The sequence below is a fragment of the Phyllopteryx taeniolatus genome, chromosome 3, assembly GCF_024500385.1.
Source record: "Phyllopteryx taeniolatus isolate TA_2022b chromosome 3, UOR_Ptae_1.2, whole genome shotgun sequence".
NCBI classification, from domain to species: Eukaryota; Metazoa; Chordata; class Actinopteri; order Syngnathiformes; family Syngnathidae; genus Phyllopteryx; species Phyllopteryx taeniolatus.
Window position 1 is genome coordinate 21,814,687 of NC_084504.1, and position 21,956 is coordinate 21,836,642.

The following is a 21,956-nucleotide window of genomic DNA, read 5'->3' on the forward strand; positions in this document are numbered from 1 at the left end:
GCCCTTACAGATGAGCGAGCATGTAAGACTTTTTTTTCAAACTTATTTTGGACCAGGGGTCTGCTTGCTTTTGTTCTAACATTTGTCAAGTAACAGACTGACTGTATGTACAGGGCTGCATTTGATGGAGGTTTAATTTAATTATTATTATTATTATTTTTTAAAGGTGTTGGGTTTTCTTATCTTTTAATACGTCTATATATGCAATAGATTTTCTGTTTATCATAAACAATATTTAATACCTTTGAGTGATTCCAAATAATGATGTGTTGACAGCATAATGGTTTGATTTATTTAAAATGGCTAATTTGCCCCAATTTGGACATTTTCACTGAGGGGGTGTTCTCACTTTTGTTGCCAGGGCCTTAATGGCTATGTGTTCAGTTATTTTGAGGGGGCAGTAAATTTACATTGTAATATAAAAGCTTTACACTGACTACTTTACATTTTAGCAAAGTGTAATTTCTTTAGTGTTGAAGATACATAATTTTTTTTACAAAAATGTGAGGCCTGTATTCACTTTTGAGAGATACAGTATACATCGGACCATAACAAAATCTCTCAAACATACTGTATGTGGGAAAATGTCCGATGTCTGATGACATCAAGTCAGGACGTTTTGGGCACAATTCCAAAAGGTGTGCTTGACACAAACAAAACTGCTCATCAGCAAAAGAACACCATACCTAAGGTAAGGATAGGGGCAGCATCATACTTATAGGTCATTTTCAGATGCAACTGGGGCTTCAGTGAAGGTATACAGAATTATGACCAGTTTGAAATGGCAGTCAGTGATAACACAAAACCTTCAGGCTTCTGCTAGAAAGCAAAACAAATTTCAGGAAAGGCCTGCTAGAATAACTTCACTGTATTTGGGGTTAATTAGAGGTACTTTAAATGGGGGCAGGTGTGTGCTGACTCACATGAGTTTGAATGTGATTTAATTCTGATTACAACCACATCCCAGTTATAAGAGGGTGTACATATTTGTGCAACTGCAGTATTAAGTTGTTTATTTTGACTTCCCCTCTCAAAAAGATTTAAAAAAAAAAAGTGAGTTCTACAAGTTATAGGTCACAATAATGTTGGGATTTTTTCCCAAATCATTTATCTTGGTGTCAATTTTTTCTATATAAAAAAATCTGGTATTTAAACAGTGGTATGTAGACATTTTCATAATGTGAATATCTTAGGCTTTTGTACGAAACGTTTATACTTAAAAAATAATTGAATAATAATAATAATCCAGTGATTCCCAACCACTGTGCTGCAGCACATATTAGTGTGCCTACATAGAGAGATTATCAGATGTGGTGTGGGATAGAATCCCATCTCGCTTTATTGGTCCAAAAATAGCTGTGTCATTACTACAAATAATGTATCTTTGTTCAACTATGTATGTCAGCGATGTATATTGACAGGAAGAATCATTAAATTCTTCCACTAGCACCACTACACATCATATTTCAGTATACAGTGTATACTTTCTGTGACATTTCCTTTTGGTGGTGTGTCGTGAGATTTTTCTAATATAAAATATGTGCCTTGGCTCAATATTGGCAACCACAACATCCACCTTCACAGATTTAGAAAGAGTGTCGGCTTTTGAAACCAAGCGCGGCGCGTCATGCACAAATGACTTCGGTTTGCGCTCGCGTCACATCCGCGCATGCGCAGTAGGATCTGGCTGTCGTCACTTGAGCCACATCACATCCGCGCATGCGCAGTAGGATCTTTGTCAGAGCAGCAGGTTATCCTGTGGTCTGCTGCTTTGGTGGGGTCTCAAAAAGAACACTGGCAGAGCAAACACGACGACTCATCTCGAAGCCGCTCCTAATTATTCTGCCTCCTCCAATGGATTTATCACCACTACGGCCTCTGACGTCGTCGTCGTTCCTGTTGACAATGGCCGCTTGTTGAGGATGGATCGTATTCCTCGCATAGCACCGAAGAAGCCTTTGAACGCCCATTCAGCAGTAATAGTTCGGTCATTGACGTTGGAGGTTAGTGGGCTCGCCATTTCACTCGCTAGCTTAGCGAGCTACGATAACAAGCTAACCGGCTAAGGCTATATACTGATACTTACAAGTGCCAGCCGAAAATAACTGGACTTAGACTGTGTGCGTTAAGGTTAGACGTCCGGGGTACTAGAAATGCGTTTTTCGATGTCGTTTACAGCTCTATTCGATGTAGTCCATATTCCAATTCGTGAGTGGAAAATAACCAAAATATTGCGAGTTTTCCTCGTCGGGGCATCAAAGACTTACTCAACAAAGACAACTATCCTGAAACGACACGTGTATGTAAAACTGGCGACTATACATTTGTTGTAACCGAAATGCTCATTTTTAAGATGATTTAAAATCTGGATTTTGCCAAGTGGCTGGCAGTCGTTATTGTTATGCTTTTCACGTTTATTATAATGTAATGTCGGCTCGCTCTAGCCTAACTAGTAACTCACTTGACAGTCCGCCCTGTGCGGTGTCCGATAAGATAACAGTGAGTTGTAATTACATCTGCTCTCTGGATGTGCTCTCTCCTCATATTATTGCCACCAAAGTGATCTACCCGTGCAATGGCAGTTTTCAGCCATCAGGTGCTCTCTGCTGTTACGAGATCCAGGTAAGACCTTTTATTATTGTATTCTGTCCTTGGGCCTTTAGTGGGGACTTAATCCTTAATGCTACTAGTATATATACAGTATATAATACTAGTTGCTGCCACTTTCAGTATTGCACTATGGTGATATTTTATATATGCATGGTTTGATGAAGCGCTTGAGTTCACTGGACACAATTTATCATGGGGCCCTGCGTTTCATCACCAATGTTAAAGCGCTCACACATCATTGTGTCCTTTATGCACGTGTAGGATGGTCAGACTTGTCGACCTGCTGACTACATACAACATTGGAACATTTTAATTTATGAAGCCATCTTGGGTTTGCTACATCTGCCGGAAAAATTCTAGCAGTCATGGGACTCAATCCCAGACCCTCATGCTTAAACTGTACCATAGTCAGCTGGGGATACACTCATTTACATATCTAGCTCCTTCATCATGGAATATCTGAAAACTGAAGGAGCTGGTCTTATTGAACACTTTTGAAGGACTTGTAAGCAACTTGGAGGCCGAAACATCTGGCTGTTGATCCTTCATATAATTTGGTTTTCAAGAGTTTGGATGATGCTAAGAAAAATTGCTGATTGTTGTATTAGGATTTTGTCTGAATGTTTTTCGGTTGTCCTGTCAAACCCGTTTTACGTGTTTGTTGCCTTTTCTGACCAGTACACGCTTGTAAAAGAGATTTTTAATCCTAATGAGGTTTTCTGGCTAAGTAAAAGTTAAATGAAAAACTATCACGTTGAAAGTATAGGAACCATGAATATGAAACACAAATATAATATAAGAGCACACAACTCTGCCACTATTATCTGGTTGTGTTTCTGTGAAATATTTACCATGACAAAAAAATGCAAAATATAAATAAAATACATCATACTGAACAGAAATACTCGCTACACATATTTTGGTAATTGAACTTAGCTTGCACTGACCAACCAAACAGAGGATGGGAAAAGGCTGACGTTATTGTGGGCTACCTAGCTCGATCTGTGAGGTAAATTTAAAATTTGATTGGTTAAAGAAACAGTATTGGTTAAAGAAACAGTACCATTGCTAATGTAGTTTCTTACATCAACCAGCACTGGGGATTCGGAAGGCCCAGGGCAAACTGACATGGCAGCACATGGAGGCTGAAATGTGAATGGCCCAAAAATCTCAACATCCACATACACATGATGGAAGCAGTGCATTCAAGAGAAATTCTACGAAAATGAAGTGAATAGACCGTTAGGAATAAATGTATATAATTTCATGTAACAAATAATAGAATTTTGGTTGTAAATGTAGGTCAGTTCTTCTGATAGTGCTTAGGCCAGCAGTGAACGCATTGTTGGCCCTGACAGCTCACCAGGGGAGGGGAGTCAAACTGAGTCAGTTAATGGTTAGTCCTGATGCTAATTGAAATGCAAATAGCACTCAGGTCAAGCCAGCGCACATATACACAGTGTGACACCAGAAACTGCCAATGAAGTAGAAACGTGGTCATTGTCATTCAACACTATAAAAATGACAAGAAAAAGTGCATTGTAGTTACAGGATAAGCTAACAGTTAGCCTAGTTTCTTCCATTTCTATTTTTACTATTACTGGTTAAAAAAAACATTTGTTCAAGAGAAACACAACACAACACATACTGTATTTTCAGTTTTGGAGCAGTCTATTTTTATTACTGTGTGTGGTGACCTATTCCTGCCCGCTGTAAACCTAAAACACAGAAACTGCAAGGCAAGCAAGCATTTGAACAGTAGACTGATTTTTTTTACTGCAAAGATACATTATTTATTGTAAATATAATTGAGCAAGGCGGCACGGTGGATGACTGGTTAGCACATCTGCCTCACAGTTCTGAGGACTGGGGTTCAAATCCTGGCCCTGCCTGTGTGGAGTTTGCATGTTCTCCCCGCACGCCTGCGTGTGTTTTCTCCGGGTACTCCGGTTTCCTCCCAAAAACTTGCATGCTAGGTTAATTGAATACTCTATATTGACCGTAAGTGTGAATGTGAGTGCGAATGGTTGTTTGTTTATGTGCCCTGCGATTGGCTGGCGACCAGTTCAGGGTGTACCCCCGCCTCTCGCCCGAAGACAGCTGGGATAGGCTCCAGCACTATGCCAGCAGGCTCTGTCTGTCTTCAAAAAACTTCAAATTAAGTTCACTTGTAAAGATTATAGTGCATTTTAGGTTCATCCATCCATTTCCTGTACCGCTTTATCCTCACAAGGGTCGCGGGCGTGCTGTAGCCTATCCCAGCTGACTCGGGCGAGAGGCGGGGTACACCCTGAACTGGTCGCCAGCCAATCGCAGGGCACACATAAACAAACAACCATTCACACTCACATTCACACCTACGGGCAATTTAGAGTCTTCAATCAAACTACCAGGCATGTTTTTGGGATGTGGGAGGAAACCGGAGTACCCGGAGAAAATGCAAACTCCACACAGGCGGGGCAGGGATTTGAACCCCAGTCCTCAGAACTGTGAGGCAGATGTGCTAACCAGTCTTCCACCATGCGGCCTCTCATGAAATAATTTGTTTGAAATAACTGTACAAGTAAACCATGAACACTAGAAAGGTACTCGTGCAAGGTAATCATTAAAGTATAACAGACACATGTAGGAAAATGTTACATATGTGTTACTTGGTTTCTATAAAGCTGCCTAACTACATAACAATTCAGATTAAAATGATGAGATAGTTTGGTCTACAAATCGTGTTACTTGGTTTCTATAAAGCTGCCTAACTACATAACAATTCAGATTAAAATGATGAGATAGTTTGGTCTACAAATCCCATCACTTTGCCCAAGACTCGGTAAATGCACATTCCACTTTTTGGCTCATGTGAGTGTCAAAAGAATGAATCCAATGAATGTCAAAGAATGTGGAAAAGTCTTTCAATGTCCATTATTATGCAACATGAAATTTGAGTAGCTACACCATGCAGATTTTGGCATTTTTCCCAGAACCCAGTTGCACTTGACACATCAGTACTCTGTGCTTATGTACCATGTTGAAGTCGCGTGAAATTTTCCATCTTGTAATGTGTGATCGTTTGTAATACACATTTTGGTTGAACTCCAAATTATATGACTGGAGATTCCACTCTTTGCGTCATATCTGACCATTTTTCCTTCTTGCCGTTCACAGGGGATCGTGTCTTTTATTCCAGCGGCACAGCTGCTCCTCGCTGTCTTCCAAAGCCTACGTCCACATAGAACCTCTACGCAACATCTCCTCGTCGGCAAACCCACTCAGGCACTCCCGCTATGGCCACCTCCGCTGTTACCGAGACCACAACCTGGCCTCCAGTCACAGCTCTGTTCTCCTCACCCGCTCTCTGCACAGTTCTGTCGTTTGGCTTCAAGACATTAAAAAGGAGAAAGAAACCTCACCCCCTGCTCAGAATTCGGCATCGGGCGAGAAAAATGACACGGAGGTTGCCGTAGCCCAGCCACAAACGCCACCGCCACCCCCTCAGACACCCGCTGCTGCCACTGTGCCCACAGCGCAGGAGAGGGCTGTGGTGAAGAAGGCTCTGTATCTCAGGATTGTCGACGAGCTGAAGCATTACTATAATGGCTTCCGGTTACTTGGCATCGACACCACAGTTGCAGGCAGGATGGTGTGGAGTCTGCTGCACGGACAGATCCTCACACGCAGGGAAAGGAGAAGGGTAAGTCAGCTCTCTGATGGGTGCATTCAAACTGTGCCACTTGTGGGGCATTCAGTTTTGAAGGTTCCACAGTATCAGCAGTTATAGCTCACATTGAAAGACCTGCTCACTCTCTTAGTTGAAATATTTTCCTTAGTCTATTGTCTTGTCATGTGGTTCCCTCAGGTTAGAGCGGCATGTCTGAGTTTGCTTTTACTGGAGGTTGGTTCCATGTCTTAACAGAGTATGCTTTAGAAAAGTAGTTTTACCCCCTGTTGCTCTCCCCTATTATTCTCAGTTTTCAAACATTTATACGTGAATGAGGAATACACGTCATGTGCTCAAGGTAATGCTGTGGTGAGGCTTTCCTGACCTGTTCTATGTAAAATCGCATTTGTGTTTTGTTGTTTGTTGTAATGGTGTCACAATTGCTAGCATTTAAGAGCTTGCAACTGCATCTGTTGTCTGCAGGTCTTGCTTATATATCTATGTCTGAATGCATATTTATAACATGCCTCCATTTACGGTGGACCTGACATGAGGGTTATGGTTATGGTTATTAAGAATGATCATGCAGCACAAGAAGGCAAGGTCACTTACTGCAGTACTTACTGTTTTTCATTGGGCTGTTTTATATTAATGGTGTAGAATTTTCATAAAAATATTTACTCTAAATGTGACTTGACTACGGAGAGCAACCCGTGTATACATGTTCTGCATTACTTCACAAAATAAAATAACACACCACAACAAACTCCCTCACCAAGAAAAAATTTCAGTCAGTCTTCTGGGTCACAAATGCAATGCCATGTATACAGTGGATTAGGCTTTACACGATCAGGATTTTTGTGGCCGATCAGGAAGTTTAAAAAAAACGATAACCAATCACCAATCCGAGCAATGTGTCCATTTAATTTGTTGTATATACTTGTGTACTTTATGACTTGTTCATTTATTGTGTATACTTTTGTACTGTATACTGAGTACTGCATCCATCCATCCATCCATCCATTTTTTTGTACTGTTTATCCTCATAGGGTCGCGGGCGTGATGTAGCCCATCCCAGAGTCAAAATTATTGTCTTGCATTTTAGACAAAAGTTAAAACATCAATGACCTCTAAGGGGGCATTCAAGGATTGGCCACTAAATTTAGGTCAACATTACAACATGACAGAAATAATGGGTGCTAACTTACGGTAATTAAATTACTTCATTGCAATTAAATTACTTTAATAAATACTGTTAATGACATGCTTACTCTAACTTTCTCACTGTTCCGGCTATATGGACGGGTGTTGTCCAGAGTTTGCCTCCGATTGGCTTCTTAATGACATGCTTACTCTAACTTTCTCACTGTCCCGGCTATATGGATGGGTGTTGTCCAGAGTTTGCCTCCGACTGGCTCCCCCCCCCACGCTGCGTTGCTTGAACGCGGCATGCTCCTCCTTGTGTACATTCTTCAAAAAACTTTATTGGCCGTCAGATAGTTACAGTACTGCGCCACAAGACACTTGACAACGCTAAAAATAAACTAGCTTTTGGATTCATAAGCAACGGCGACGCGCAGTTAAATGTCTTGTGCGGAGCTGATGTATTACATCATTGATCGGATCGGCGAAGTATGACATGAGAGCCGATCAGCATGAAATGCTAATCAGATCGGCGTAAAGTTTACAGTGGATATTAAGTCTACACAACGCTGTTCAAATGCCTGGTTTTTGTAACCCTTTCCAGACTGATAAATCAGTTACTTTATCTTGGTCTCTTTTCAAATTTCTATGTATTTATTTGTATTTCTTTTTGAATTTCTTTGTATTTTTCTTCTTTTGCATTTTTATTTATTATTTGGCAGCTTTTTGAGATTTTTTGGCTGACTTCATTTTGTCAGACAGGCTTGGTTGGATAGGCTTCAAGCATGCCCGCGACCCTTGTGAGGATGAAGCGGTACAGAAAATGGATGGATGGAAGGTTCTCTTTAAGTGATTCCTTGACTGATCAGGTCTGGAGGTCATCAGGCTTGGGTGTGATCAGAGAAAATCAGCTCAATGATCCAAAAAATTTGATTAGTCACAGTTAATTCATGATTTAATAAGGTGGCAATTCCCATTTATTTATTTATTTATTTATTGATTTATTTAACACAGGGCAAGTTAGTTAGTTGTTAGGTGACAGAAGAGTCTCTGCTAGGATGAAGGGCAAAGTTTATAAAACTGTAGTGAGGCCAGCCATGATGTACGGATTAGAGACAGTGGCACTGAAGAGCTGGAGGTGGCAGAAATGAAGATGTTGAGGTTTGCTCTCGGAGTGACCAGGTTGGATAAAATTAGAAATTAGCTCATCAGAGGGACAGCCAAGGTTCGATGTTTTGGAGACAAAGTTAGAGAGAGCAGACTTCGATGGTTTGGACACGTCCAGAGGAGAAATAGTGAATATATTGGTAGAAGTATGATGAGAATGGAGCTGCCAGGCAAGAGAGCTAGAGGAAGACCAAAGAGAAGGTTGATGGATGTCGTGAGGGAAGACATGATGGCAGTTGGTGTTCGAGAGGAGGATGTAGGAGATAGGCTTAAATGGAAAAGGATGACGCGCTATGGCGACCCCTAACGGGACAAGCTGAAAGGAAAAGAAGAAGAAGAAGGGCCAGTTAGCATTGAATATTTGTTTCCCTTAATAAATAAAGTCACCATTTAAAAACTGCATTTAATTTGATATCTTTGTCTGATAGTTACACTTGTTTGATGACCTGAAACAAAGTGGGGAAACTATACCAAAAAAAAAAAAACCCATTGGCGAACGGAGCAAATACTTTTTCACGAAACTGTACAGTGAAGCATTGTGGTACCGTGGCAGCTACAGGCTTTGGGGCCGATTTTCTTCAAATGCACTTGGGACCTAAGTCAAGGTGGAGGTAATTTTAAACATTTCCAAATACCTGTCTGTGTTTGGTTTCAGCTAGAAAGCTGAAGCTGAAGATGAAGAGGAACTTTCTTTCAGCCTGACAATGACCGAAAACAACTCCTTTCCAAATAGACTTGAGTGCTGTCATAAAAGCCTGCTATGCTTTTTCTATTTTATTATTATTAGTATTTTTCCCCTTGAAAGATTTTAGTTTTTTTTTTTTTTATTGAAATGTGTAGGTTATAGGTCACATTAAAGGTGGATTTAAAAAAAAAAAATTTTTTTTTTTATCTTGCTCTCATTTTATTACACCACAAAAAGCTGGCATTTGAAAAGGGGTGTGTAGACTTTTATATCCTTTTTATGTTGAGCACTAAATTTCTCACCCAAGCACAGACATTAGGTGAACTGCCTGTATCATGTAAGCGGCACATGTATGTAAGCACGTGGACTCAATCTGTATCCGTGTTATGCTTTAACTACCGGTATATTTTGTCTGTGGCACTTAACGGAACTTGGGTGCTGACGTACTTTAGGATGTGGCCGCTGAAAGAAAAAAGTACGATTGTGTGTTGTTTTTCTGTTCACAGCTCATGAGGACGTGCGCCGACCTCTTCCGTCTGGTACCCTTCATGGTGTTCATCATTGTCCCCTTCATGGAATTCCTCCTTCCCGTCTTCCTCAAGCTCTTCCCAGACATGTTGCCTTCCACCTTCGAGACGGAGTCCAAAAAGGCATGTGGACATGTACACACACTCACACTCAGGCACACACGTACACACGTGGCCCTAACGGCCAGTTCACAGTTATGTAACTTCAAATATGGCTCTTGGTGCAAGTATGTCTGGCCTCACAGCCAGCTGACTGGTCTTATCAAAGCAGTTTTCTTTGGAAGCCGTAGCACATCAAGTACTTTCAATCTCCTGGTAGTAGCAGCACCCTGATGTTTATAATTTAGCCCACATCAGTGACTCAGATATGCAGCTGCCCTTTCGGAGGCAGCTGACCCCCGAGGACACGGCCTGTTTTGACCCCTTGCTCATAGGAAAATACCTTTCAGAAGACAAATTCCTACCTAATTTCTATATCAAAAATAATTTTGACTGTTATGTACTCTTTTTCAGGTGGTGAATTTGGATTTTCCTTAGCATAAAAATTTCAGTCTTTGTGTAATGAATCCAGATAATGAGTTTCCGTTTTTAAATTTAACTACTATAATGAACTGCTTGCAATGAATCCACAGTAATTCCTAGATAATTTACCGACTCAGACTCTTTTCTTGTCAGCGGACATCAGATTATTTTTTATTTTCCAATTCTTTTGAATTCAATGTCGAGCTTCCAGAATGCTGTGCTCTGCATACAGCAGCACTTTCTCTTTAAGCTCCACCATCATTTTCTATCTTTACAGATGCCTTCTCTGCTCTGTAGGTGGCGTGTGTTGTGGTAATGACACATGATCGTGTCAAATATCATTTGTAAAATGGCACCATCTTCCTGGGGGTTAGGGCGGAAGATCTCTTGAAGGGGATGATGCATGCTGCGATTAATTGGTCATGGGGCCACCATGTGAACAAAGAAATCAATGATTAATATTGCCACCCTCTCCTTTGTGCAGGAGGAGAAGCAAAAGAAGGGCCTTGCTGCGAAGCTGGAACTTGCCAAGTTTCTCCAAGAGACCATTGCTGAGATGGCTCGAAGGAACAAGGCTACAGCTCAGAGCGAGGATGAGACTCAACGCTTCTCCACATATGTTCAGCAGGTTCGTGATAGAGAAGATGAGACTTTGTTTTGTTTGTGAAGCCATTTGTTGTTTTTGCATTGATTGTTATACTACTACCAAAAAACTAAATTGAACTACAGATTTGTTTTACATCTACGGACCAATTGTCAACCATCAGGTCTGAATATGCCCATCTCATTTCACATGAATGTATATGTGTACTCTTCAGGTTCGGGGAACCGGCGAGCAACCCACCACCAAGGACATTGTCCGCTTTTCTAAGCTGTTTGAGGACGAACTGACGTTGGAGCATCTGGAGCGTCCCCAGCTGGTGGCCCTGTGTAAACTGCTGGAGCTGCAGCCCATCGGCACCAACAACTTGTTGCGATTTCAACTGATGTTGCAACTCAGGACCATCAAGTCAGACGATGAGGTGAGAAGTTGAATGACGGGCCTTTACATAATAGCTATTTCCCAACATGCCACTCTCTGATGAATGTCTTTTTGCTTCAGGTGGACTCATTGGAGCAGTCAATTTCCGGTATAAGACTTGAGTGTCAACTCATTACCACTCTGTGAATGTGAAGCCTTGCGCTACACTTCACATCCGTGCAGTCGATTGCTCTGTTATATGCCGACCCACAACAATATATACAGTTAAACATGTTCAACGGTGTGTTGTAATATTCAAAAGTAGGCCTGTAACGGTAATATCAATATCGACTTATCGGTCAATAAATAAAATGGGCACGATAGTTTTTTCTGACTCGATAAATTGTCATTGTTGTGGTGAGCCGGCGTGCGGATCACACAGTGAGCGAGTTTAGTGTCATTAGCCGCTCGTGGGCTCATGGAACGCTGGTGGATCGGTACCCTGTTGCCGGTGTTGGCTCCTTCCAATACTCCACATCCTTGCTCCATGTTCTATCCATGTGTACTGATCAGAAAACAGAAACACTTTTAAGGGAAAGGTAGCTGGTTGTTGTGTTTGCAAGCTAAAGACTAGCCTGCGAGCTAACAAGTTATGGAGCTAAACACCTCGCTCCACCGCAGCGATGTCGTTTAAAACATCAGCGGTTTACTCCGAGTTGTTGTGTGTGTTACTCCCCAATTAACACACTCGGGACGTTAACTGTGTATTAGACATAACCTCAGTGGCACACGTTATTCAGCCAATAGTTGACTACAGCGAACGCCGGCGTATATTTGATTGACAGGTGAAGGCCTCGTCTTCAACGTACAAACCCCACAGTAGCCAAGTTTACATTGAGACTTTTTTGTAATTCCTATTGAAATCATTCCGATTGAAGATCTCTGGTCAACTGTTTACATGTGAGGGGATCTATTCCGATCGGGTGTATACATGATGTGCATTACATTTAATCGCAACAGCCGTGTGACATGCGCACTTCATCGTGAACGTCACGTCATTTATCAAGATGGAGGTCCGTCGTCTATTCAGCACAGTAGTGTGGTTTGTTTTTATATATTTAGTTAGGACAACACTTGATAAAAACAACTTAAGTAATTAAAAACAAGATCTTCCTCACATACGAGCTTCGTCGGGGGCCGCCATATTTACGCCGTGCATAAACGATGACTTCATTGCGCATTTACATCGAGACGAAGCCTGCGCAGATGAGCTTTTTCCAGCTCTATTCCAAATGACGGCATGAATGGTTTACTTCTGATCGGTTTAGCAAAAGCACCCGTGTGAAACCGACTGAAATTCCATTTGGATTTGGCCTACTTATTCCGATTGAGGTATTTATATGGACCATTTTCATTTGGGTTGGGCTTCTAAAGCCGATTATACAGGTAAATGGAATAGAAGGCTCCATGTAAACCAGACTGGTCTTGCAGCTCTTTATTCTTTATTTCAGACCCAGGGAGATCCATATCACAGAGTAAAGAAGAAAAATTTAATAGAGAAGCAAGAAAGGAAGTTATAACAACAACAGTAATAATAACAACAATACTGATTTAAAAACGAAAAAAAATTAAATGTTAAAAAATAATAAGGACGGGCCTTATTTTTCATGATTTCAGAGGCATTAAAAAAAGCAATATCGTTTATTGTGATAGTTTTTGGGACAATATATTGTCTTTAAAAAATTGTTATCATGACGGCTATTCAAAAGAGTTAATTGCGCTTCCGGTATTGTGCACGTTGCTCTCCTATTCCTGATTCCTGAAATGTTTTTTTTTTGTGTGCAGATGATTGCAGCAGAGGGTGTGGCCGCAATGAGTGTTTCAGAGCTGCAAGGAGCTTGTCGTAGCCGGGGAATGAGATCTCTCGGCCTTACCACAGATCAGCTCCGTCTGCAACTGCAGCAGGTAAGCAAGCAGAAACTGATTCAAATTAAAGTACTTGGACACCACCAGAATCTTTCTGCTGTGTTTCTTTGGATATTCTTTTATGTCCTCCTTTTTAAACGTGTAATTAAAACAATGAAAAAGGCTTATTGTTCCTGAAAATATTGGTCAAACTTCAGATTTTAGTCAAACTTCAGATTTTAAAGCCTTTTAAAAGTTGAGGTTCCACTGTATTTGTAGATGCCGAATGGGTTAAACTAACCAGATGCTTAATACTTCTCAGTGGCTGGACCTACACCTGAATGAGAATGTTCCTCCATCGCTGCTGCTGCTCTCCAGAGCCATGTACCTGACTGACCTCAAACCCAAAGCCCCAGTCATCCCACCTGTACCCAAACTTGAGGTTCGAACTACTTACGGTGTTAAGCCAGCCACATACCCAGCAACGGTACCGAACATAAATAAACTATAATCAGTCGCGTCAAGCAGTATGTGTGGTTCTGTTTTCAATTAGTTAACTGATAATCTGCAACTCGTTTGGCTAAAATTCCAAATATCGAATAGCAAGTGGATGGCGTAGCGCTGTGTTTGGGATTCTATGAAGAGATGCCACTGCATAGCCAATCAAAATGCCAGACTATATCACATGATGATGAGATCTATCCTGTCAATGAATATACTTTAGATTAACCTAAAATGGGCGGCACGGTGTACGACTGGTTAGCACATCTGCCTCACAGTTCTGAGGACCGGGGTTCAAATCCTGGTCCCGCCTGTGTGGAGTTTGCATGTTCTCCCCGCGCCTGCGTGAGTTTTTTCCGGGCACTCCGGTTTCCTCCCACATCCCAAAAACATGCATGATAGGTTGATTGAAGACTCTAAATTGCCCTTAGGTGTGAATGTGTGCGCAAATGGTTATTTGTTTATATGTGCCCTGCGATTGACTGGCGACCAGTTCAGGGTGTACCCCGCCTCTCGCCCGAGTCAGCTGGGATAGGCTACAGCACACCCGCGACCCTTGTGAGGATAAAGCGGTACAGGAAATGGATGGATGAACCTAAAATGCACTATAATCTTTACAAGTGAACTTAATTTGACATTCTCTCAACGTTAATTGCACAACTCCAAACTGTTCAATGTTTCAGTACTTTTTGGACAACAGGTGTTTGATCCCTGAAAATTTCCAAGAACATCCACTTTTATGCCGTGACTCTTCCAGTCTGTGTTTCCCTGTTGCACTCTGCTGATGACACTTGTGTGTTCAGTGGCCACTTCCCTCTGAGAACATCCTATTTAAACCCTCGATTCATTCACCTCCTTGTCAGAGAACTTGTGCAAAAAGTACCAAAACATGGAGCAGTTGGACATGTTCCTTCAAAGGTTTAGAGGTCAAATTAAGTTCACTTGTAAATGTTATAAAGCATTTATGTTCATCCTGAAATTTTATCCAAAATTTGTGAGTAGTGTATAGTGGTTGAAAAAAATACTTAACTATATAATTTCACATGTACCTGTGGCTAAAATGCAAAGTGTCATGGAGAGTCTTTCTGTCACTGGAAGTTGACTGGTGTTCATGCGGTCAATGACTGGGGAAATCATCTCTAGCAGCTTCTCAACTATCTCCACATGCATCCTGGAGAAATTTTCAAAGGATGCGTGATCAAGATTGAAAGTAAACTCAGATTGAAATGACAAATACATTTAATTTTACAACCACTGACCTCTACTACTGAAATACAGTGGTATATTATTCCTATAAGTTAAGTCAGTCGGCATTGACAAGCAGTAGCTACAAATACACCACTGAAAATTACCAACTCGAGTTTCTTCACACGTGTCATCTTCATCCTCATTTCTCGTTTCTTCCTCTCTCTCCTCATTTCCCTGATCACAGTCTGGCTCAAACTGAAATGGCCGAACAGCGTTCATCGCTGCTAGGGACTGCTACTGTGGCTACTGCAAAAAACTTTGGGCATCAGGCACATCCCCATTTGACATCACTACCCAGAATGCACTGCGACGAAAAAACAATGGCGGTCAATGTTGAAATTACGATTTGTAAAAATATATAAATCTAGAAATTATTATTGAAAGTTGTATCTTATTGTTATGTTATTCAAGTCATTGCAATCGGAGTTCACTTTAAAAATGCTCCTATGTCGTCATGAAATCGTATGTATGCATTCTCAGCGGCCATGGCAATCGCTTTTTCCTTGACAATCGCACCATGTTATTTGTGGGTCAATAAACTATATTCATGTCGATTGAGCTTCAATACATTGTTTCCCAATAAGAACAGCAAGGGGTCGTGTTTTTTGTTGCAGCGAACTCTGGAACGTCAAAAGATTGGTGAGGGTCCGTTGCTGACTGTAATTTGTTAGTTTGAATTAGTTCAGCTGCGTAGCTGAGTGTGCGGTCAGCTTTAATTATTCGCTTGAACACACAGATTAGAAGAGTGGTACAGCATGCGACGTTAAGTCGTTGTAACACCGGGTTGTTTTTTTGTAAGATGCATACCAACTAGATGAAAGTGCCCCTGATGAAGTTAATGGGTGTTATTTTCACAGAAAACCACTCCAGTGGAGAATAATAAAGCAAACGGGACCTCAGTGAGCTCTGAGATTCTGTCGGATCCTGCACTCGTCATCAAAGACAGGCCGGTCTGTACCTTCCTAAAACACAACACCATATCCAAACACTAAATGGAGTCAATTTTTTAAGCATTGTTACCACTATTACACGCCACCCTCTAATGAGAGCTGATGCTGGCATCAAGCCAAACTTGCAATGTCCGAAGTTGGTCAGTTTCATATTTTTTAATCTATATTATTGGTCAGTCCCCACATGTCTCTGTTATTTTTACAGATTATAGACCAATATAAAGTGTTGACAATGGCTTGCTGTCTTTGACGATACAATGTTAATGGCTCCAAAACATGCTTTTTTTTTTTTTTTTGTGGGGGCTGGGGGTTCCTGAGATCTACCGTATTTTCACGACCATAGGGTGCACCGTATTAAAAGGCGGAGTCTCAGTTACGGGTTCTATTTCTGTATTTAACACATACATAAGGCGCACCGTATTATTGGGCGTACGCATGGTAAAACACGGTAGCATGCATGCACGCTAAAACAATGTTTTTAAAAAGGCAGCGGGAGCAAAACTGAGTTTGGTTGTACTTTATTGAGGTATTTAACAATGTACTCACGTTATTTTTTGATCAATCCTCATCCACAAATCCGTCAAAGTCCTCATGTTCTGTATCTGAAATGAACAGCTGGGCAAGTTCTCAATCAAACACGGCAGGTTCGAGTCAGTCTCGATGCCGTGCGAAAGCTCGAACAAGCATCCACAATCCATTCACAAATTGTGGCGTAACTTGCCTCCTAGTCTTAGTAAAGCTGTGTTCGCCATCTGTCATCCATGGCTCCCACGCCGCTCACTTCACTTTACGCTCCCTGTTTACACGGATGTCCAGCGGTTTGTCAAGCTTCCCGGAATGATGGCAAGCTCCGAGTTATTGCACTCTGTCGAATGGTGACTGTAGAGATGCTTCTCCCGGCTGTTCTTTGCTCATTAATCAATTGCTCGAGTTGGTCTTCCAATGCGGGCCTTGTTTCCACGTTTTGTTTTTATTTTTTTTCCGCGGAAACTCAGGTTCGTCTTCTTGACTTGGCGAAGCTCGTTTTTCCCGCTTCCTCCACTTGCGTACTATGGATTCGTTGATCTTGAATTCTCTCGCGGATGCTCGATTCCCATGTTCCTCCGCGTAACTGATAGCTTGCAGTTTAAACTGTGCTTCGTAAGCGTCTCTTTGTAGGGGACATTTTTGGGGGTCCTTAGCCAAACAAACCAATGTTGTTTTGCACAATGCACACCCCGGAAATGCTCCCAGTCAGTTAAGTGTATAAAAAAAAAAAAACACCCCGGTGCGGGGCTGTGGCTTTAGCGTCCTCCTTCACGCACCCTCCCCTGTCCTCAGCCACGTCCGCTTTTCCTCTGTGTAAGCACCGTGTCGGCAGAAAATGCTATAAACAAAAAATTATAATAAAAAATACAAAAAGTCAAGCGGTGCGCTCAGCACACAACAACATTTATAGATGTTGGAACTCGGTGCACACATAAGCCGCGCCGCATTATAAGGCGCCCCGTCCATTTTGGAGAAAATTTAAGACTTTTATGTACGCCTTATGGTCGTGAAAATACGGTAGTTGTCTGTAAAGAGGGAGCCATACTGTAAGGTTCAAGAAGATATATCCTGTTTGAATAATTCGCTACTTTCCATAGCTGGAAAAATGCAGGCAGTTTTAGTTCAGTTTTGCCATTTTTAACTACAGCAATTTATTAAATCTATTATTATTCCAATTTATGAAGTGTATAAATGTATTAATAACCCTTATTCAAGAGTGTCACCACTTGGTCTTATTCATGTATCATCTTTGTGTTGCAGGGAGAAGAGATGAGGAACAAGGCTCTTGTCTTGGCAGACAAACCTCTGACTGCTGCTGAAGTTCTCCAGGTGAGCGGAAAAAAAAACAATTAAAAAAAAGATTTGTTGGGAAGGTGGCAGCGAATTTCAGAACACTTGAGAGCAATGAGATGTCAACTTGCTTACTATTCTGTCGAGATTCAAGACTCTCAGCATTTTATTATTCAATGTCTTATGCTATAACAGCAATTACAGTGAAGTTTGTATTGGCACTACCACGATGGAAAAGAAACCAGTAAAACATGGATTACCAGACTAGGGATTCTCATCCAATTAATCCTTCTTGGCTTTGGTCTTTCTCACATAACATGCTATTCTCTTACTTTAGACCACACGTAGACTTTGCTCTATATTAAAAATAAAACAAACAAACAAAGATTCTGTGGTTGTTGAGAGACAGAACATTCAAAGTCTTCTGGTCTAGCAAAAGCACACGTAATAGTTCAATAGATACTTTGGTCAGTGTGAGATCTCTTAAATAGCAGCTATTTATAGAGCTGTTGCTATCACCCATATGCAGTGTAAAGTTTAAGTTACTTTTACTCCACAGTCTCTAGGTCTTCCTAATGCAATCAAAACACCATTATAGCTGCTGTAGATAATTGATTGAGTTAAGCACTTAATCCATTTGTCCATCAACTTGTCTTCTCTCTTTATTTTGGGAAAGTGGTTGTTGATTATGTATTGGTCATTTAAATTTCAATTTATTAAACCCAATTTTTCCATTCCATTTATATCCACTGACCAGCCACAACATTATGACCACTTGTATATAATAATTATCTAATACAAGAGCTGTATCTAATATTCTGTCTTTACAAAGATAATGTTTGGTTTTGATTGTTACTGTCAAAAGTAAGAGGTATTCATTTAGGTATTTAAAACATTTTAAAATCTATTTTACTGTTGATTATTATGGTTTTAGATTGCAGTCATTTACAACTATACTACATCATAATACGAGTTGTTCCTAATGTTTTTTTTTTTACTATCCCACTAATTGAGGTTACAAAAAATGTTGAAACAGCGCTCAGTGTTTGTGCACTAGAGTTCATATTGGCTGGTGACAGGACAAGAGGGTCACACGCCCTGTTCCGGTTTCACGGAATACTCTCGTACACTGTTGTCATCCTGCCACTGTTACACTTTGATACTTTCTCCAACAATGGATATTTGCTTGGTCGCCTTAGCCCTTATTCCTTGTTAGTTCCAGTTGCAGTGGTGCCTTGAGTTTAATTTGTTTCATGATCATCTTTCCCTGCTGAAACAAATTGAAATGCCATTCATTCGTGTGTGCCTTGGCCACATCGGGCCAGTATAATACAGACAGACACATGGAGACGGTCCTCAGTAAGCTACTGTTATTTTAGTCGTTTTTGGAGAGGATAGATATGTATTTATTGTCTGCCTGCGTATGTTGCACTTGTTAAAATAAACATTGCTTGAACGGATATAGGTACACCACGACTATCAATGCTATTCATTAGCAAGTCTATAGCATTTTGCATTGGTTGTTATCATTAAACTAGTGAAAGGCAAAGGTGTGTGGCTGTTTTAAATACACAACGTGTAATTCTCACTGTTTTACAGTATGTTTAGTTTGACTGTACACTTCAACTGGGAGTGGGAAGAAACAGCAGGAAGCCTCTTTTTTCTTTTCTTTTTTTTTTAAACAAAACAAAACATTGTTCACTCTGCCAAAATGCTACTTGTTGTGAAGTGAGTTGAGTTCGCTGCCACCATTTAGCGCATGTATCTCAAATTTTTGCTTGCAAGTCAAAGCAAAAATATTGACCGAATAACGGGTTGCATCTTAAAAAACTTGTAAGTCGAGTCACTCGTATCTCAAGGCACCACTGCATCCAGAAAAGCAACAGCAGAAAAAAGGGCAAAAAAGTTTTTTTTAGAGGCTATTGTCATGTTCTCTGTCTGTCTCTTCCTATCTTAACTATTTCTTATGTATTAATTATGTTTACTTTTTTTAAATGGGCTACTATAGAACTCTGTTTATATTAAAAGCAGGTTAAGTCAACTGAACTATTTCACAGATCGTCAATACATGTGAGCATCATATTACTCTATAGAGTAGCTAAGCTTTTTGTTGTTGTTTCTCCGTCAGGCAAAAGCAGCAACTGAAGTGTCCCAGAAGAGCAAGATGAGTGCCAATGGTGTGTAAAGAGGAGTACGCGTGTCAGGACTCAAAAGGAGAGGTGAATTTAGGCAGCCCAGAGCCATTAACAAGGACTCTGCGCTCAATAAAGGACGATGCGCTCAATTGACAAGGTATCAATTTGTTTACATCTCTCTAGTTCCTACTTAAGCAGAGATTCGCCGGAGATGGTAACAATTGTAGATGACGTGATGGTGCTGTGGATTCCACACTTGTGCACTCCATAATGGTCTCTTCCCCAAAACTCTGCATTAATGGCTTGAAATGTTCACATGGCTTGATGGTATAATTCAGTTTGATCCAATTTGTCCTGGAAACACTATCCAAACCTCTCGTGATGCAGCTTGGCCACTGCCACAACGGTGACTCCCTTTTGTTCCACATGGATTCCTGCTCCTGTAAATTTGTAAATGTGTATATTGTTATGTCTTACATTATCGCAGCAGCAGCTTTGTACAGTTTGCTATGCAAACTCATGAAATGATCGAAGCTCCTATTATTACCAATTTCTTTGCCTGCCAGTTGCCCCTGTTTAACATATGAGAGACAGAAATACTTACCCGTCCACCATCCTTTTCACCGCAAACTGGACCATGTAGACCATGTGTAAACCAACCTGTAGGCTCCATCAGTTGACTGGAACGGGTTCCATGGCACATGGTGCTGTAGTTATCAAAAGAAGACTGGTGTGTTCAGAGAGAGAGTTCACTCCTTTCATGCAGACAAGACTGAGGCAGTGTTATCTGCCTTATTTTATTTGACTATACTGCAGTGTTTGTATTGTTTTAACACTGTGAAGCTTGGCTTTCATGAAGCTGAAGACAATATACTTGATGTTATCCAGAAAGAAATTTTATTTATGAGAGATCTTAAAGCTACCAACTAATAGGCATTATTTTTTATGTGCTTTGAAAAGGTGGACAAGTGTAACCTTATGACTGATCCACCACCTGGCTGACATTGTCCTCTCATAAATATAAGACTCTTCATGTTATGCAAAGTTTACCACATTGGTGTACTGTATATATAATACCGTTTTGAGTGATTTAGTCACCCTGATCTGTTTCATTGTTGGCCAAGTTGATTCCCACCACAAGAAACATTTACATTATCTATCCATGGGCACCTGCCAGCAGTGGATGCCATACATGAAATTATATTTTTGGGGTTTTACAAATGTTCCTGTAAGGTTAAAGGGCGGTTGTTTTCTTGGGTTTCATTATTGTCTCAGTAACTGTATTCATTCAGAGTGCTGTTTTGTACCTTTCCTCTTTAAAGCAGGGGTGGGAAACCTGTGCCTTGTGCATTTGATTCGGTCTGCTGTGCAATTGTCAAAACCAATAAAACCTCTGAGGAACTGTTAGAAAAAGCTCCAAAACATTTAACTCAAAATTCCTATATACTGTAATGATAAACACTTTGTTAAATTGTTGTGTCATAAAACCTCTGAGGAACTGTTAGAAAAAGAAAAAGCTCCAAAACATTTAACTCAAATTCCTATATACTGTAATAATAAACACTCAATTTTTGCCTCACATCTTTTCATAAATTTAGTATGGCCCTCTGGGTAGTGAAAATTGTAAAATCTATTTATAAATGGGTCCTGATTTTTATTTTTAAATGTTCCCCATTCCTGCTTCATTCCTTTACCCTTGGATCCATCCTTTATGAAAAAAAAACAAAAAAACTTGAGAGAATATATGTTAAAAAAAATGCATATTTGTTCTGTCATTCTGAGTAGATGTGGACTTTTTCAAAAATAAGTTTGATTTGTTTGAGCTAAGAGAGATTTGTCAAGTTGATGTGATGCTCTTGCTGTTGTTCGCTTTCCTGATTTAAAATTGTTAGTACTATGTACTGCTAGATTAAACCATTTGTCCACTGGGACTCAATTTGTACACTACTGTAACTATGTTGCAGCTATTTAGCAGGATAAACAACATTGTTTTTTTCTTCTTGCTCGTGGATGAGAAAAAAAATGAACTACAACAGTAGCAGATGGTTTCGCTGTGTCCTATTTTCAGGGTTGTTCTTCTCCATTGCACATTAGAGTCACTTTTAAACAACAATTACAATGCATCGCAGTAC

At 40.6% G+C, this 21,956-nt stretch overlaps 1 protein-coding gene across 2 annotated transcripts; it reads left to right on the top strand.

Annotated features, from left to right (window-relative positions):
• Positions 1-1,711: 1,711 nt before the first annotated feature.
• Positions 1,712-21,865, top strand: letm2 (leucine zipper-EF-hand containing transmembrane protein 2). Of its 2 annotated transcripts, XM_061767611.1 has the most exons (12): positions 1,712-2,003; positions 2,561-2,622; positions 5,770-6,295; positions 9,764-9,907; positions 10,791-10,934; positions 11,125-11,328; positions 13,113-13,232; positions 13,495-13,614; positions 15,779-15,871; positions 17,660-17,728; positions 19,818-19,908; positions 20,008-21,865. In XM_061767611.1, exons 2-11 carry the CDS (start codon positions 2,576-2,578, stop codon positions 19,872-19,874), a joined length of 1,524 nt encoding a protein of 507 aa, XP_061623595.1. In that variant the 5' UTR covers positions 1,712-2,003; positions 2,561-2,575; the 3' UTR covers positions 19,875-19,908; positions 20,008-21,865. The 2 variants fall into 2 exon arrangements, with proteins under 2 accessions (XP_061623595.1, XP_061623594.1); XM_061767610.1 differs by having other exon boundaries at positions 19,818-21,865.
• The last annotated feature ends 91 nt before the right edge of the window (positions 21,866-21,956 follow it).